Source organism: Leptosomus discolor, chromosome 1, assembly GCF_034619465.1.
Source record: "Leptosomus discolor isolate bLepDis1 chromosome 1, bLepDis1.hap2, whole genome shotgun sequence".
Classification (NCBI taxonomy): Eukaryota; Metazoa; Chordata; class Aves; order Leptosomiformes; family Leptosomidae; genus Leptosomus; species Leptosomus discolor.
Genome location: NC_141391.1, coordinates 119,697,214 through 119,710,268, shown reverse-complemented (window position 1 = coordinate 119,710,268; position 13,055 = coordinate 119,697,214). Strand labels below are relative to the sequence as shown.

The 13,055-nt window shown below is 36.6% G+C and overlaps 1 protein-coding gene across 3 annotated transcripts in view; it reads left to right on the top strand.

The window, feature by feature from the left end:
• Positions 1 to 13,055, top strand: part of ARL13B (ARF like GTPase 13B) — a 43,826-nt gene that overhangs the window by 18,918 nt on the left and 11,853 nt on the right. For all 3 annotated transcript variants that reach the window (XM_009951851.2, XM_086478008.1, XM_086478013.1), the window contains exon 4: positions 10,351 to 10,456. In XM_009951851.2, coding sequence (XP_009950153.1) covers positions 10,351 to 10,456 — 106 coding nt within the window. The remainder of the gene's footprint in view (positions 1 to 10,350; positions 10,457 to 13,055) is intronic.

The following is a 13,055-nucleotide window of genomic DNA, read 5'->3' as shown; positions in this document are numbered from 1 at the left end:
GATAATGGATTTTTTTTTTGTTTGTTTGTTCTTGTAAAACATCAGTCTCACTAAAGAGTGGCAGGTTAGCAACTGAACCCTAGTTTCGCATCTTATATCCTATTGGGCTTGCCTTCAAAACCTGCCACTGGACGTGCTTGCCAATAAATGTGGTTGATTATACTGGCAACTGAAATGCATGCTGGCTTCAAATAAATAAGGATGTGTTCATGGCAAAGATAACCTTGGAAATTGTTGGCTTGACCTGAATGTTCCACAACAAGCTTTGTTCATATACTGAGTCCTTGTTGTTGTCCTACATGTTTGTGTATATGTATAGGGGCACATCCTGTTCTTTTGATTGAGGTGGAAGATCTATTTCTTTGAAGTTTTTGTCAATAGGGGGAGAATACGCCTATTCTTTTAGAGCTGAGTAAAGGGAATTTGTGGACGGAAAGCGCTCCAGTGACTTAGTGTGTCCACTGCATTCAAAAAAAGATTTTAAAATATGGTCCTTCTGAATTGATAAAGCAGCACAGCCTCGTGCACGCTTATCAGACTTTCTTCATCAAAGGCTGGAAAATTTGGGTTAAAACAGCTACGAGACTGACTGTGGTAAAGACAAAGAAAACGGTAGATGGGAAATCATTACCTTCTTAAACTGTAGCTTCAAATTATTGACTGTGTTTTGAAATGACCCTAAATGCTCTTATACATATAAACCTAAAGAGCATCAGTAAGGTTTGCTCATGTTTCTGGCCATTCCTCAGTCATAAATGCTGCTGTGTCATCTTTTACCTGAACTGTTACTGATGCTGAAACCATATGTTTGGAGCCAGAATCACAAGCTGCTAGTTGGTCTTTAATAAAAGATAATCTGTAGAAATGGAGTTGCTCTAATAATATTTCTTCAATAACTTAGTCAAACTGATGTGGCACTGTGCCTTCTCTGTATGAACAGAGCAATGTAAGATTGGAAACACATCCAAAGAACAGACAGGACTACAGGATGGATTTGGGGAAGAGGTGGTAGGAGTAAGGAAGGGAAAGGAGAATGTATCAGGCCCAGTTTTACCCAGTGCGAAGTTGTACCTGGAGTTCAAGGATTGTTGATGTGGTTTCATACACGTGTTTGGGGAAGACAAGTAAGAATGCACATGCAGCATTTCAGTCTGGTCACTCAGGCATACCTTATCTTCTAGAAAGGCTTTCCTCCCCACCCCTCATAGTGTTTTTGTCATGCAGATCCACTGGTGATTAAGTTTGTATTTGTTCTTCTGATAGGCATCTTTATATATAGTTATATATAGTTGAGAGGTTCAGAAATGCAATTTTCACATCCTTGTCAAATACATTTTGAAGGTATTGCAAGAGTCTTTGCCTTCTAATAACTTTACTGTGTTGCTCATCAGGGTTATGGAGCTCTCCAGTCAAACTGATGACATGTGGCCAGGGAAGTCTTTATAATGACAATTACCTCAGCACACTGACTAGCGGAATAATGGATCCTGATGACTGGACCACTGTAATTAATCTGTCTTGATGATAAAGTATGTCCTAAATTCAAAGATAATTAATTCAATTATTTTTTTAATATTATCTTCTCCATAAGGAGAGGGAAAAAAAAAGGCAATTTAAAAGGTCCTTTTGCTTAATTGCAAAGCAGCCATATACAATATTTTTCCACCTACCTAATTTACCAGTAGGCCCAGTAAACAAGGAGCCTACATCCAAAAATGAGATTTGGGCTGCATTAAGTTAAAAGGCAGAAATAGATATGTGAAGTAGGTAAGTTGATCATATGGAACTCTTGTTACTGGTTGTAATTACATTTAGTGGCTTCTTTTTTGGCTTTGGTTGTTTTACCTCCTCCTGACCCCCTGACTTACCAAAAGCTCCTGTTTGTTTAATTTCCTAAGTTTTTTTCACTATTGGTTATTCAGCACCTTCATTAAAATGCCTGACATAGAAGTCTCTGTTTGTATTTGATCTTTGATGTAATTTGCATGCCTTCTTACATTCATTTTTAACATACTGTAGTCCACCAGGAGAAGAGGACTTGCAGACAATCAAGGGACAGAATTTTCTCTTTAAGAGCTCTTTGAGATGTATGATCTGTATTCTGCCTCGTACTCATTTCTTTACCTCTGCTGAAATAGATTTTTTTTTTTTTTTTTTTAATTGCGACAAAAATAAGGGTCAGTTTGTTTTCCTGTTCCTTAGCTGTGAGGATTAAGGGTACCTGGGTAGAGGACATTTTCAGGCAACATGTCCCAAAAGAATTTCAGGTTACAAGTAATCTTTTTTTTTTTTTTTAACCCACTTGCAGGTTGCAGTGAAGTTACATTATAGTCCTGTTACATGGTGTCAACAAACCCCTAAAACTGTTGTTTGCCTTTTTTTTAACACAATGGCTCTGGATAATGTTCGGTGTCATACGCTGGTCTGGAACTTGATTACCACTTTAAGTGTCTTAATTTAGCAGTAAAAAATTAGTGAGACACGTATACCATTTAAATGCCCACAGTTTAAGACAGAGTAGTCTGTGGGGAAAACCAGGGGTGAGTTGGAATTTCAGTTTGAGCTGGAATTTCAGTTTGCTCCAAAGGCTTTTCTCTCTTGTGTATTCTCTCAAGAGAAGAAAGAACTTGTTTGATGGTGTTTTGGAATCTTGCACTATTACTCAAAGACATATCTTAACTAAAGTAAGCAATCTTGCTACAGGTTACGTTTATTTTCTCCTTCATTGAGAAAGTTTCCTTTAACTTAAATACCTTGTAAACAAACATGCTTAAACCAAGGATTATCACACAGCAAGGTGGCTGGATGAAAATATCCTCTTAAAGCATCTCTGTGTTAAGTCCTTGGAAAATCATATTTTAAAATAGTTCTAAGTTTGAGTTTCTGTTTGTGGAAAGTGTGGGAGTCGTTCAACAGGAAAATAACAAAGGCAGGGAGCTTGCCCTGGTTATGAGCGTAAAAAAAGATGCCATTATATGTGGAAGGTAGCTGAATTGTATCAGGGTATATATGATATGACAGTGCAAAATCAGTATAGTTTTCAGCACAGAGGACTTGAGTACTAATGGATATCTCATTCTTAATATTAAAAAATACTAACATCCAAAGGTCATTTGTATTTGTCAGCCTTTTTCTATGAGAAGTAACCTGCGGCAGGTTGCTTCTGGCATTGCCTACTATGTAACGCTGAGGAAATACGATCTGGTTACTTGTCCACTTGAGACAATGTCACTCACCAGAACCGCTCTAAGGCTGCCCAGTCAAACCAAAATGAGCAGTATGCAGGAGCATAGAAAGGCTACATTTGAAGCAAGGTAGCTTGGGAGTTCTCTAATTAGTGTGAAATAGATCATGGGAGGTGGAGAAATGTTGATACTGGGTAAAAACATGATACTCAAATGGAATAAAACAGCTCTGACTATTCAAGGAGTTCATAAGATGGGTAAGAATGAGTCCAAAGTTGCTGGAAAACTGTGACCCAATCATGCTGCCAGAGTAAGCCCTCCAAGTAAGGGGGGGGGGGGGGGGTCGGAAATAGACCTTAGTTACTTAAAATAATTCAGATGTTCTTGGGCATTTGGCCAGAAATCTGTAACACAGTCACGTTTTAGGAGCTGTCTCATGTTGATTGTGTGGTGTTGCATGATATGGGAAAGAATCCTGAGAGAGAAGAGGAGGGAATAATTCAAGGTATAGATTTTAGCATTAGTGGAGTGAGAGAATAAAGCAGTTTGTGAATCACCTGTCTTACAAGCTTTTATACTTTCAAAATCTTTACAACTGTAAGTACTTTTCTTATGTTCCAATTAGAAAAATGTGGAGTCTTTTCCTATTTTATGAAGTATTTGGTTCAAAGATGCACAGTGAATCAGTGCCAAATCTGAAATTGTTCCTTGGAGTTTTGGAATATTTGTCAGGAATGTGTGGCTGCAGGTGTGGAAGACTTGAGGAAAAGCATCCCCTACCATTTCCATGTCTACAGACAGCAATTCTCATGTTCCTTACTGATACTTTGGGTAATGGAAGGTGGTGAGTTCATGCTTTTGTACTGACATAAGTCACAGTTACAGTGACGCATGCTGCACCTGACTGACAAAACAATGATCTCACTCTGCAAATCAGTCAGTCTGTAGATTATTCTCTGTAATCGGTAAGGGAATGGAGTGTCCCTTAATGAAAAGTAAAACTGAAGAACTTATTTAATGTTTTGATGGTGTTGTTTTCACCTGTTAAACCAGAGATTGACTGTCAGTAGTGCTCTTTAAGAGACCTCAGAAATGAACAGTAGACATAAATGTATACACTATGGATATCTGGGTTTATTTTATTATTTCCAGCAAGAATAATACTAGCAATCAGCACCTTCACTTAATTAGCTGGTGCAAATATAGTGGCCACCTATAGGTCACAGAAATCCAGAAAGAAAATCATAATCTCCTCTGCCAAAAGACCTCGTAATTAAGGTCCAGATATTGATATATTTTACAACAGTATTTGAAAATAAATTAGGAGCTGCAATAGGATAGAGGATAGGTGAAATTCTTTCCATTTAACAGGATGTATAGTTTGAACTCCTGGTTAATGATTTTGTATTGCTATAAATCAGTTTCAAGTTTTTTGTCTACCTGAGAGTAGAATGGCAGGCTCAAAATTTGCACTGTGCAACATCCCTTTACGTTCCCATTTCATCTCTGTCAGACCATATACCTATGTATCACAGCCTTGGAACTCACCTGTAATAAATGTAAACATTTCCAGGCAGCTTTTAAAAAAAAATGTATCTTACAGGCAACTTTGACTAAATAACTTTAATGTTTGCCTAGGTATTGCTATATCAAGGTGAAACAGAGTATAAGAAAATAATCCATATTTACAATTTTTTTAAATCTCATACAAAAATATATGGCAATATCATTTTATTAGTCTTGGAATTACATATCTGGAAACTGAACATGATGTGAGCTCAGGCATCTCTTTGGATGCAGCCTATTTGATAGCAGAGCGGAGCATGTCAGACATACATGTTTTTGGTAAATAGCAATATGATTCAGACTTGAGGTAAGAATGAGACCACTTAACCAAAATGAAACATTATAATTGTTGGCATTCTTGTGACCGCTTCAAAAGCTAATATGAGCATAAAGTTGCTCTAGAGTTGCCTAGAGATAGTATAAACAGGATGAGTTTAGAAACTTATTTCTAACTATTCTCTTATTTAAACGTGACCTGGAGGAATTGTTTAGGGAAAAGGTTGAATTAAAGAAATGCCTCTTATATCTCCATGAAACTGCGTGAAAGCAAACTCATAATTGATGTTTGCAGGCAGATAATCTTGTAGCACTTTATTCACCAGGTTTTCATTATAGCTTATTCTAATATTCAAACGATTGTTTTGCATAAGAATTGAAGGCGTGAAAAGCAAACTAGAGAAATGAAATAAGCCAGTTTATTTGAGAAAGAGCCTAGTGTCAATCAGTAAAAAGTTACTGATGGGTTTGTAATTGATGTCAACAATCCAGAAGACGCAGGGCCTTAGAGTGCTAAAGAAGAAAGTAGTTTGAGATCTGTTAATTTGGATTATTTCAGTGTCGTTAGAAACTTTTAAAGGCAATCTGCAAAAAGTCTGCAGAAAGAGGGGGCTCTGAGCTTAAGATTAAGATGAGTGCCTTATGGTCTCCATGGGAGGCCTGAAACTGTTGGCTAGTTCTTCTGTCTGTTTGTTAAAAATGTCAAGAATTTTGTTTTTTGTGGCTTCCTCGAAAAGCTAATTAACTGCCAGTAACTGAAGAGGAAGGAGCAAACAAAGCACTCTGACAAAGTGACATTTTTCTGCCTGTTTGTGGGTCAGGAGTTTGACTTTCATGGATTTTAACATAAGCAAAACATAAAGAGACTAACAAACCTTTTCTTGATTTATTTGCTGAGGCCTCACTTCTCTAGGATAAAACATCTGTCCACAATCTGTCCACAGGGTTGCCCAAGAAAAGTTAATAGATGAGAGATGAAATTTCTGAAGGAAAAAAAGGTAGAACATCATTTTTAAATAGAAGATTGACCATAGACTGAAGAATACAGCATTGTTCTTTCCCTTATGTAGAGCGCTGCTAAATTCAAAGGTTCTCTCTCTTCTTTGTTTTCCCAGGAATGCTAATTCAGTCGCTCAAAGCTATGGCTTCTTGAAGTAGTCTTAAAGACTAATAATCTTGGCCTTAGATAAATCATTTTCGTAAAGGTACATTTGCTTTTAATCATGTTGATAGTTCTGATACTGTAACATTTTGACCTCAGGGATTCTTTCTCTTCATTAATTTTCATGGCTACCACGCAGGTTTTACTTAAAATTTTGGGTTTGTGATAACAGACTGTGATTAAACTTAACACCAAAAGCATCATCTCTGACATACTTTTACAGAGTAACCCTGCCAGTCTGTGCCCTCCACAGTATTTTGTTTTCAGTGTTATGTTACCATATGAGAATCCCACAGAAGTGGAGAAAAATGCCCAAGTTGGAAAGTAAAAGTGTTTAAAAAGCCCCTTCAAGTCTGCAAAACAAGAAAACAAACACGTGTGCGCACGTACCCTCTTCCCAAATAAACCCTTTCTGTAACACTTCTTGGATTTTTGATGAAAGCTGAGATGCAAAGGTGGCTGTTTCACACTGGTGAGGTTTTTTTCCCCCCACCAAATCTTTTGGATTGTAAACTAAACTTGAATACCGGTTTTTTGAGGGGGTTTTTTGTTTGTTTTTTTTCCTTTTTGTTCAGTAACCTACATTTTAGAAGGGTCCAGGAATACACACTGCACTCAGACTTTGTTTTTCTCTGGCATGTCTTCTGGCTTCGAAGAGAAATATTGTTACTGATCTGTAGATGTCAGTCGTGCCAATGCACACATACGCTCCCTTTCCACATTGTTTCCCATGACTCTTAAAATAAAGTTCAAAAGCTCTCTAGTTGCTTAAAAAAATTCTACTTGATATAAAAGTAGTTTATGCCTACCTTTTCTTTATTTCTTGTGTAAAGTAAGTTTGTTACACAAAGAAAGTTCCAAATATACTTTATGTGAAATTGAAATAAGCCAAGCATGATTTTATATATGAAAGCTTCTTACTTGGCAAACAATGTGATAAACCAACAGACGCTCTCCTGTGCTTTCAAGTATGTTTTGATATATACCTCCTACAGTTTTTTTAAACATGAAAAATTGCTATATATGAAGTTCTACTGACTTGGAAAATTAAAATCAAGGTCTATTCTTTAAGATAACACTGACGTATTCCCTAAAGAGGGAAGTTTCATGCATAAAACTTGCCTCAAACCCCAGCATTCCTGTGCATGAGCAGCATAGCTCTGAGACTATATTCACCCAGAGAAATACCCAATTCTTTGCAGGGTAGACATCCATTATTTGTATGTCTTGACAGTTAGACACATTTCCATTCTAAATGACACTACACCGCCTTTTTCCTGATATTTGCAACTTTATAAACATTAAGTAAAAGAAAAGTCTTTACCTTTTAATCCTGTGCTGGTGGCTTTCTGTTTTATCTTTTACGGAGGAGCTCCTGAGGTTAAGCTTCAGTATAATCTGAAAAACGTTGTTTTGAATGTTTGCTTAAGTAATGTGTCTTGAGTGGCATTCCACTGAGTATTTTCTGCATGCCTTAGGCTTCTAGTTCTTATATTCTTGTTCAAGGGTTCATCTTCAGGAGCAGTGGTGTGAGAAAGAAACTGACTTTGCGACTGCAGTAGACAGGCAAATTGATTACTTTCTACTTGGGGAATCTGGTTCTGCCTGTTTGAAACCCAGCCTTGCTGAGAGGCGGATCATTGCTGGAGCTGCCCAGTAGCAGGAAGTGTCTAGGAGCAGCTCCCTAGATAGAGGCCTTGTAAGCTGGAAGTGGAGCACTGCCTACCTATGAAGGACAAGTGTAAGTGCAGGGATTGCTTTTTTCTGCACTAAAGCATGGAGGGAAAAGGAAGCAAGGGTAGGTCATGGATCTGTTAATGCATTTACCTGAAAGGGAAAAAAAAATCCGCCAGCAAAATAATACCCTTTATCACAGTATCTTAAAAACATTTAAACTCCGTTTATAACTGTCGGCTATCCTGGTCATGCTCTCTCCCAGCTTCTTGTGCACCCGCTCGCTGGCAAAGCACTGGAAACTGACAAATCCTTCATTTAGGATAAGCACTACTTAACACACTGATGTTTTAGTTGTTGCTATCAACAGTATTCTCATACTAAATCCAAAATACAGCACTGTACTACCTACTGGGAAGAAAATTAACGTGGCCGAAGTGAGGACAGGAAGTTTGACCTAAAGGCTGAAGGAGGCAGGGGTGTACAGCAGGAAGTGTAATGTATGACCTGTGGAAAACTACTTCAGTTCTTGGGGAGCATAAGGTGGAGACAGCTGTTTAGATCTGCTGCTTTTCCAGATACAGCACCTCAGCTGTGTTTTTTTGAAGGCAGTCAGTATTGCAACAGGAGTGCTGTGGAGAAAATGGAAGCTAATTGACCAAAAAGACAAATCTTACACCTTTTAAGGTATTAGAGGTTAAAAATCAGCAGCTACTGCAAGTTATAGGAAGTTAGTGTCACAGTCACAATGAGCTATGTACCCTACCAACATTTCATTCTGCTTCAGCTGTGCAGTCTAATAATGTAGTAAACAGTGCAGTTATTTAATCTTCCAGTGAGAAAGGAATAGGCTGTGGCACCAAACTCTTTGTTCAGAAATACTTTCTTCAATTAGATCTAGATGAGTTGGCACCACTGCTGAGGAATGCTTTTTGAGACTTAAGTGGCAGTGCAGTAGGATTTTCAGACTGTAACAAAGATATGGAAAAGATATGTGGAAAAAAATTTGACATAATTGTTTCCAATATTTTAATTACTTTCCATAGCTTTCTTCAATTTTATTTCAGTTTTTCACTGTTTTAGCTTTGGCCCTATTTCATAGCTAAATTCTGAGAGGACATTACTTGTTCTAGCTGGTTGGTGAGAAGAAATAGTGCTAGAGTATCATAAGCATATTGAAAATGTCTCAGGTTCTGTATATGCATGGAACAACAGTTAGGGAATCTCTGCACTAAATCATACAAAGTACTGTAGAAGTACTCTGTTGAGAAGTGGGAAAGGATTATCAAAGGAGGGGTGGGGAGGAGAGCCTTATGCTCTTTCTAGCTCTGCAGCAAGTCAGCAAAGTTTTGATTATCAGTAGGATGTAGGGGGTTTTATCCCCAAGGTGATGATAAATAAGTGAATCTTTTGGACAACAAATAGTTAAGACTGATGAAGATTGAGAGAGAATGGACATTTGAGAAGCTGTCTTTCTATAGTCTTCTTCATGAACTCTTCTTGAAAAGAAAGATTAGATAATGAATCATAGTGCATGAGGTTAATGGTGACAAGGAATGGTTTTTTTTGAGCTGTAGATGCAACACAGCTTCTTTTTTTTTAACAGCTCTTTGAAGCTAAAAACACTCTTGGGAGTAAAATAACTATGAATTGAGGCTCTCATACTGCGATTCTGGAAAACAGGAAGGAATAAGGTCTTAGATCAAACTGCAATGCTGACAAGTTCTGCTAACTATGGAGTGAATTCTTACCATTGTTCCTCCCCAGCAAGGATTATCATTAATCCAAAGTACAAGCTGTTTATCTTCTAGAGTCCTCTTTGCTACCATATCTCTAAGAAATAAGACAATGATGGCACTTCAGCTTACAAAATACTGTTGTAAGCTATGTGTTTCATGCACTTTTTTTTTTGTCTTCCCTGTATTTAATAATAAGACACATTTGTTAGAGCCGTTCATGCAAGTTCCTCCTTCTGAGCCTGGAGTTTTACTTCCAAAGAGCAGATTCAAAACATTACATATCAAATTGTTTGGCATCAGAGAGAAATTCTGGATAGTAGGCAGACTCAAGATGATCATGAAGCAGTATTATGTGGGGAAATGTGCATGGTTTGGGAAGTTGCAAGGTTCTGAACTTTGATCAGTAGAGTCTAACAGATTGTGCTGTGTAGCTTTAGCTGTAGAATGGTACGGTCTTTTACATCCATCCTCTTAGCTGTAAAATATAATTGCTTTGTCTATTGATAATTATTAAACAATTACAAAGCACCTTAGTAATCATTTAATGTTAGTATCTGCTGAAAATAGTGCATGGACTAACATGTTTATTGAGTAGAAAGAACAATTAAGAATTAAAGCTTAAACAAGGCATTTTCTCTTTACTTTCTCCTCCTTCTTACTCCTACTTTTTTCAAAAACTTAGATTTTGGAGATCTGAGAATCTCTCTCGTGTCACAGTGCTAAGTGTTTATTTTGATCTTTTCTTTAGGCTGGCAAATAAGCAGGACAGAGAAGGGGCTCTGTCAGAAGCAGATGTAATCGAGTCCTTATCTCTGGAAAAGCTTGTCAATGAACACAAGTGTCTATGTCAAATTGTAAGTATATTTTAAGATGCTTCATTTTCTAATGTATATGTAAAGCCTGCAATAAGGTAGGAGGTTGTGCTGCGTAGTGTAAAACTGAAACTAAAACCTTGCAATCCCAGCAGAGATACAGTACGTATATCTGTTCTGCACGCAATTCTACTGTTCACCTTGACATTCTGCTTCTGGATCTGTTGAAGAAATCTTTATAACAGGGATCCTCAAAGTGTACCTGCTGGTCCATTCTGAAACCATGTAAGAATAATTAGTTACTGACAAGTTTAAAACTTGTTTAATTGGACAGCAAGTTTAGTATTCCACCTTTTTAAAAAGAAGCAAGAAATGGAATTTGCCTATGTTGACAGTCAGGAAGGATCACTGTTCGGATATGATGTTTGTCTCATTTCTATTCATCACTAAAACCATCATTTAGTCTGAGTCACCATCTGGCAAACAGTAAGAACTTAATCTAATTCCTAGGACATCTAATTCCCAGCACAGTAGTCACCAAAGAACACTGTTAGAGCTAGTTGCTAGTTAATATTTGTCCTAAAATAACTACATTTCTGATGTAATATTCACAGTTGTGTTTAAAAAAAAAAAAAAAAATCATGAAAAAAAAAAGAGGGTGGAGAGCCAAAACCATAAATCTGTATGAAAGCTACTTAATATTGCTCAATATTTCAGATAACTAATACAAAGTAATCCCTGAAGTTTTCTTTAAGCCTTTGTTTTAATCAACCAATTTGTTAGTTAACTATTTGTGGGCTTTACTCTTATAATCTTTTTCTAAGTGCAATAAGAAACATTTTAAAATATAATGAGAGTTATGCTCTTACTAGCCAAAATTAGAAGACAATTTTGCAAAACCGTTCTAGCTGGTATTTGGATTTTAATTTAAATTTAAAAAATACTTTTAATTTCCTAGGGAGAGTTGAGAAATTCATAGGGTAATTAACATTGCTATTATTTTCTCTAGAAAGCTGAGTTACAGGAGAGCATAACTATGTTCATTATGTCATGACTCTCAGTGCTTTTCTTCAGTCATTAGACTTCACACTATGCATATGTAGCAATCATAAAAATAAAAATTGCAAGTTCACCCTTTTTTCCAATGGAATCCTGTGACAAAAATATTTTCTTGCAAAGCATTATAAATTTAAAAGACCTGAAAGATTCTAATGTATTTTTCCAATACTATAGGATTACTTAGTTTATGTCATGTTCCAGCAAAATGCTGTTCCTTTTCTCCATTTATATCTTGGATGTAATCAACAAAGAAACTAAATCACATACTCCAAGTCATTTTAGCTGAAAGCAACTGGAAGTCTTACATACTCAAATAGGCAGCTTCTTTACTAGGCTCATTAAAGGTAAACATGGTCCCAAATTATTTCAATATAATGACTCATGGGGTGAATTTAAACAGGGGCATTGTGAAACAGGCTTTAAATAAAATTAGGCAAGGACCAAAAACTTTTTGTTTGTTCTTAATCTTTCAGTTAGTTTTCTTCTGGGTCTTTAAATTTCCCCACAAAGTATTAAAGCAAATGGAAGGAGTTGTTTGTCTCCTCCAAAGTGAGAAGGACCTTCCTCTTTTTCTTCTTTAATATGTTTGTATATTCTGTATTTCTAAATTTCTATATTTTATAACTGAACTACAGCAACAATAATCTTGGTGCAAACCGAGGAGAAAATCACCCCAGTGCTGTCTATTGTTTTATCTTAGTTTTCACAGAGAAACAAGGTATTATTGCCTATACATCTTCTCCCTGATTAGGTTCTGTTAGAGAGTATTGTAGTGTTCGATAGTGAACAACCCTCATATTTGTACATTAATTTAGACAAACTAAGAATGTATTAAAACTAGTATTTGGCACTCTGGGGGGACATAACAGGTCAGAATTACTTTTTTCTGTTGGAAATTGTACATACCGTATCTGACTATGGCGCTATTTAAATGCTTATCAAATGAAGAGATAACAGAGAATTTTTTAGGCATTGACATTGGAGAGTTAGTCTTTTTTAATCTTCCTTCATTCATGAACGCAAATCCTGAACACAATCAGTGTATCATTTCTTCATGTAAAATACATAGCTGCATCTATTCAGTTATTATTCAACGGTTTAAATACAGTGCTCCAAAACATTCTGAAAAACAGTTCTGAAGAGATCTTTAGAGGTCATCTACTCCTTTTTCATATTTAAGCTAGAATCAAGCCATATCTCTCTTGTTGCAATTAAAGCCCGTTATACTTGTCGATCTGACAATGAACATAAAAAGCAAATTATTCTTTTCCTATTTGCAGTTATGCTTTATGTTTTTGAAGGCATCATATCTCCTTGAAGCTTTTTTTATCTCAAGAACCACTCATGTTCCTTCAATGTTTTCTTACCAGATGTCTCTTCATAAGCAATTTTGTCTGACTTTTCTCACTGTGCTCCTCTTGATTCCTTCCATTCAATCCACTTCCTTGAATTGTGGCATCCAAGCTAAAGTATTCAAAACTAATATGGCAATGGGTTTTGTACCCATCTTCCAGCAGATTTGCCTAGATCATGTTTCTCTTGCTTGCTGATGAGAATATCATGACAAAAGTTTTACTCCAAT